The following is a 5,265-nucleotide window of genomic DNA, read 5'->3' as shown; positions in this document are numbered from 1 at the left end:
TGCTATTGCTAGTAGACTAATGCCATTATATTTACATAAAAATGAAGATACCGCCCCTTCAAACATATAAATCGAGATCTTCCTCTTCTGTTTGTTTTTTATTCTTCATTTCAATCAGGTCTACTTTATTTTAATGACACGTACTTAAAAAAAATCCGTTCGTTTTGTTAAAAAGTTCTCAATTATCAAACATCGGCGAGTGCAGCTTTAATTGCGCAGTCTCTGCACCTCAGACGAATGAGCAACTGCTCGTATCACATCAGGGATACACGCTTCACCTTCGCCACATCCGCAGACGCTCATTGGAGATGAAGGAGAAACACTGAACACAGCGCGTCCTCTCACTGCACAAGACGAGCGCGCACCTGCTGCTGATGCACGCATATCCTCGGTATGTAGGCTATTTATATTTCTTTCCATCCTCCGTGATTACAAGTGTGTGTTTTTTACATTGCGGACTGAATAAATATAACGATAAATTGCGGAATTGAATAAGCAAAAAGTGATTAAAGTTGCTGAGGCAAACGCGCGGAAAGCTTATATCAGTACATAAAACATCCAGTGCATATCATTTACTGTTTATTCAGCTTGATAAGAGTATTGTGACTCTACAACCTTGAGGTTGCTTTCACGGTTTAATATTGCATGATTTAGAAAGGAAATAAGCAAAAGATAATTATTTGCGACTCCGTTTGCTGAGAGTTCCGTTTTTAATTTCCACTTATACAAAGGCTTGTTTTGATTTTAATTGATGGTTTCTATTGCCAAACTCAAAACTGTCTGAAATGTGAATAATTTAGCAAAATTGTTACCTTGAGCAACATCACACATTATCACACGCAATTTATTCTGCTTAAGCAGCTAATTTATTGTATCAGCGACTGGCTGTGTCTTGCATAATTCACAATTTTATCTTGCATGACAAATGTGGGGATTGTGAAGAAAATTGAAAACGGAAAATTAAAAGATAAGAATTATTTGAAAATATTCATCACTGTCTGGCAGTGGATTTTAAGGCTTACAGTTTAGCCAGTGCAATTGCTGAGATTTCTTGCTATCTAGTAATTTAATTTTCATCCTAATGTGTGTCATGTTTCCGCAGAGGCCGGTTGGCTAAATGATGGATTTCATTACCTCACTCGTTTTGGCTGAAGATGAAGATGCCTTGAGCTTTAGTAATCGACTCTGGGATGTCTGAAGCAGCGTCCGAAGCCTACTACATATCGAAACATCACATAAACCTGCTGAATCTTTAATGGAAACAACAGGAATTATGAATATCACTGCAGGCTTGCTGAAAAAAGAGCTTCTGCTCTCGAACGCCTTTCTGTCCTTGAATGCCTCTTTCCATGGTCTTGAAGACTTCGCAGGTGATGTCTTTCTCCACCAAAGCGGTGAGCTGGAGAGACTGCTGCTGCTGACGATTAAAGAGCCCACCACCATCGCTCTCACAGTGATGTATTCAATATCATTCGTAGTGGGCTTCATTGGAAACCTAATGGCCATCCGAATGCTCACCTGCCAAAAGAGTAAGAGAATGCAGAGCATCAGTGCCACCCGGAGTTTGCTCATCAACCTGGCCGTGTGTGATCTGATGGTGGTTTGCATCTGCATGCCTATCACGCTCGGCCACACCATTTACACCGCTTGGGTGTACGGAGACCTCCTGTGCCGAGCCGTTCCCTTCATCCAGGCTGTGTCCGTGTCAGCGAGTGTCCTCAGTCTGACCGTCATCAGCATCAACAGATATTACAGTGTTCACAGCCCACTGAACTCCCTCTCGTACTTCACCCAGAAGAAGATCTACATCACTATTGTGTGCGTGTGGGTTTTGTCCTCAGCTATTTGTGCTCCTCTGCTCTTCATGATCAAGTTAGACGAGATCCACTTGATCGATATCATCGTGCCCATTTGCAGGGAGCTGTGGCCACAGGCGAGACTCAAGCAAGTCTACAATGTGCTCCTTTTCGTGGCTCTCTACTGCATACCAGTAACATTTAACCTCATCATCAGTTTTTTGACTGGCAGGAAGCTTTGGAGGACTTCTCAACATTTCTCAGACTTTGATCCACACAGCCAGATTGTGCACGCTTCACAGCTGAAGATGCGCAAGAAGATCGCCAAGGTAGTGGTGACTTTGGTCCTCCTGTTCGCCATTTCCTGGCTCCCGCTCTATGTAGCCGACATCCTCATTGACCGCGAGGTTCATCCTCCACACTGGGTTCTGCAAGCTCGTCCTTTCGCACAGTGGTTGGGTCTCACCAACTCCAGTCTCAACCCCATCTGCTATTGCTTCTTAGGAGATCTGTACCGTTCTGCCCGAGCAGTCAGGTCCAGGTATCAGGAGAGGATGCTCTCCGCCCTCAGATCCTCCAGCACTCTTAAACTATCCAGTTTTCTGTCTCTCAAAAAGCAGAAATCTGGCCAGCGAAAAGCCGCCGTGAGTCAGGTGTCAGTGGAGACTCTTTCAGATTGGTGTTCAAACAACAGCCAGATGGTGTCTCTCCAAAGCCTGTCAGAAAAGATAGCATCTACAAGCAATCCCGAGTTATCAAATTTATAGTCAGGATGTCCTGTGCATTATCTGAAAGGATTCAGGTAACTTTAAAGTGATAGTTCACTCTTAGTCTATAGAAGTGGTTCCCAAACTGGGGGGTTGGAGCCAATGACAGGGGGACGCTTGGTGATTTAAAAAAAAAAGTCAAATAAATGTTATTAAACTGTTAGAATGATCATATTTTATCCATAACCCACAGAAGATAAAAATTGTAAAATAGTAAAAATCAACAACATGCAAATTAAAAGCCATCGACCTTTAAAATATATATTTTTTAGGATCAGTGTGTTTACATTAGATTAACAACACAGCAAAAACGTCAGCTGCCGAGGATTGAATTTATAACACCAGGTTAAACTTTCTGACATCTTTATGGCAATCAAATACATTTAAAATATACAGGCCACAACTGAATATTAAGAATGATCTCTGAGTGGCGGTCTCCAAAATTAAACCAAGAATAAACCAGTCTCATTAGTTGAGGTTAATTCATTCATTCATTTTCTTTTCAGTTTAGTCCCTTTTTTAATCCGGGGTCTCCACCGCTAAATGAACGCCTAGTTGAGGTTAATTTATTCATTCATTTTCTTGTCGGCTTAGTCCCTTTATTAATCTGGGGTCGCCACAGCGGAATGAACCGCCAACTTATCCTGCACATTTTTGCGCAGCGGATGCCCTTTCAGCCGCACACCATTAGTTGAGGTTAATATTAAATTAATAAATGACTATAAAAGTTAAATGGTTGTTGGCCTGTTGCACTTTTTTGTGTTGTCAATATGCTCATGTTTATATTGGCGTACTGTTGTGTGCACATTGCTTGTATATTTATAATCATCTGAGAGGAATTTGGGGGTTGAGAGCCACTGGCATTTTTATTTTAGGGGTCATGGGCTGAAAAGTTTGGAAACCCCATGTTCTATAGAAGAAAAGAAGTCATATAAGTTTTGCGTGAGCAAATAATGACAGAACTGTCTCTTTAATTGTTGTAAATCAATTGAAAATGTACTAACTATTTATTCTCTCTCAAAGGGTTCCAAAGCGTTATGAGTTTCTTTATTCTATTGCACACTAACAAGGATATTTTGAAGGAAACACAAATACTGTGGAAGTCAATAGTTACAGGATTCCAGCATTCTTCAAATTATATTTTTTGTGTGTGTTCAACAGAAGAAAGTCAAACAGGTCTGGAACAAGGAAAGATTGAGTAAATGATAACAGAATCTTTGTTTTGGGGTGAGCTCTCCCCTTTAAGACTGTGACCACCATAGACACTGAAATGTTAAAAATGTGGACAATTTGGACTTTTGACCCAACTTGGAAATGTCCAAATTTTCCATAATTTGAAATGTACTCCATTACAAAAAGATCTATTGAAAGGGTTGCAAAATGTTTAAAAGGTTACACAGTTGAAGTCAGAATTATTGGGCCCCCTTTTAATTATTTTGTCTTTTTTAAATATCTGCCAGATAATGTTTAACAGAGAAAGGAAATTTTCCATGTATGTCTGATAATATTTTTTCTCCTGGAGAAAGTCTTATTGGTTTTATTTAGACTTTAAGGTATATATTTTTTCGATAGTCTACAGAGCAAACCATCATTATACAATAACTTATGAACCTAGTTAAGCCTTTAATTGTCACTTTAAGCTGTATTAAAATGTTTTGAAAAATATCTAGTCAAATATTATTTACTGTCATCATGGCAAAGATAAAATAAATCCGTTATTAAAACTATTATGTTTATAAATGTGTTGAAAAAATATCTGCTCTCTGTTAAACAGAATTAGGGGTAAAAATAAATAGGGGCGGGGGGGGGGGGGGGGATGGGGGGGCTAATAATTTTGACTTCAACTGTATAAAAAAAAAAATTATATATATATATTATAGTATATATATATATTGGTCTGTCAACACATCAGTTAGCCGATCAAATTAATATAGGCAGGGTTTACAATTCACAGAAGCAGAGTGCAAATTCCACTGTAAAGTGTTAAAGCGAGGTAAGATTGGACTATTTAATAATAAAAGTGTTAAAGAAGTGCAGGTAAAGAATCTGGTGAAACAAGGAATGTTTCTCATTTTCAACATATTACTCATGCAAAGTTTGAGTGAATGTGTGCAGAATATTCCCAACCAGAATTCAGTCAAAAATTTTCTTCACCAGTCTACTTTCATGTACTATATAAAAGTAAAACATGTTCAAGATGGTTACATCCTTGGTTCAAATACCATAAAAAGGGCACATGACTGTGTGATTCGATGCAGCATCAGCATAGTGTGTGTTTGTATATAAAACCTGCATTGCATCACATCGCATCACATAAATTGTACATGAAAAAAGTAGCTTGATGTAACATGGGGCTTTCTGTAAATAAAACTGTTTTGTGTAGACGTTACTGATTGTACAAAAAATGCTGGGTTAAGGCCTGTTTTCACACAGTTGCAGAAATTTGGTGCAATAAACATTTGAACTTGAATGAAAATCAAATGCAGTTGTTGATCTAATCTCTAATCAACCGATAAGTTTCATGCTTTTGGCCAAAGAAAATGCTGACTTTGTGGCACTACAAATTATTTTGTGACCTGATACTAAATATAAGATGAATCAAGAACTGATTCTTGTTTCTGTAATATTGTATTAAATATCTGATGATAAAAAGTATAGTAAAAACAAAATGTCTTGTAAATACTGTTCTTTTCTTCACTGTG

At 38.4% G+C, this 5,265-nt stretch overlaps 1 protein-coding gene across 2 annotated transcripts; it reads left to right on the top strand.

Annotated features, from left to right (window-relative positions):
* The first annotated feature begins 231 nt into the window (after nucleotides 1-231).
* On the top strand, nucleotides 232-4,413 carry LOC101883165 (QRFP-like peptide receptor). Of its 2 annotated transcripts, XR_015480165.1 has the most exons (3): nucleotides 232-391; nucleotides 1,103-3,073; nucleotides 3,158-4,413. XR_015480165.1 is itself a non-coding variant. In XM_087243464.1 (2 exons), exon 2 carries the CDS (start codon nucleotides 1,256-1,258, stop codon nucleotides 2,561-2,563), a length of 1,308 nt encoding a protein of 435 aa, XP_087099590.1. In that variant the 5' UTR covers nucleotides 232-391; nucleotides 1,103-1,255; the 3' UTR covers nucleotides 2,564-4,347. The 2 variants fall into 2 exon arrangements, 1 of the variants encoding a protein (XP_087099590.1); XM_087243464.1 differs by having other exon boundaries at nucleotides 1,103-4,347.
* The last annotated feature ends 852 nt before the right edge of the window (nucleotides 4,414-5,265 follow it).

Source organism: Danio rerio, chromosome 3, assembly GCF_052040795.2.
Source record: "Danio rerio strain M-AB ecotype USA chromosome 3, GRCz13ab, whole genome shotgun sequence".
NCBI lineage: Eukaryota > Metazoa > Chordata > Actinopteri > Cypriniformes > Danionidae > Danio > Danio rerio.
This window is presented reverse-complemented; position numbering and strand designations above follow the sequence as displayed.

Bases quoted from the DNA above. Each gene is read 5' to 3' on its own strand.
- LOC101883165 (XM_087243464.1), top strand. From the start codon at position 1,256: ATGGAAACAACAGGAATTATGAATATCACTGCAGGCTTGCTGAAAAAA.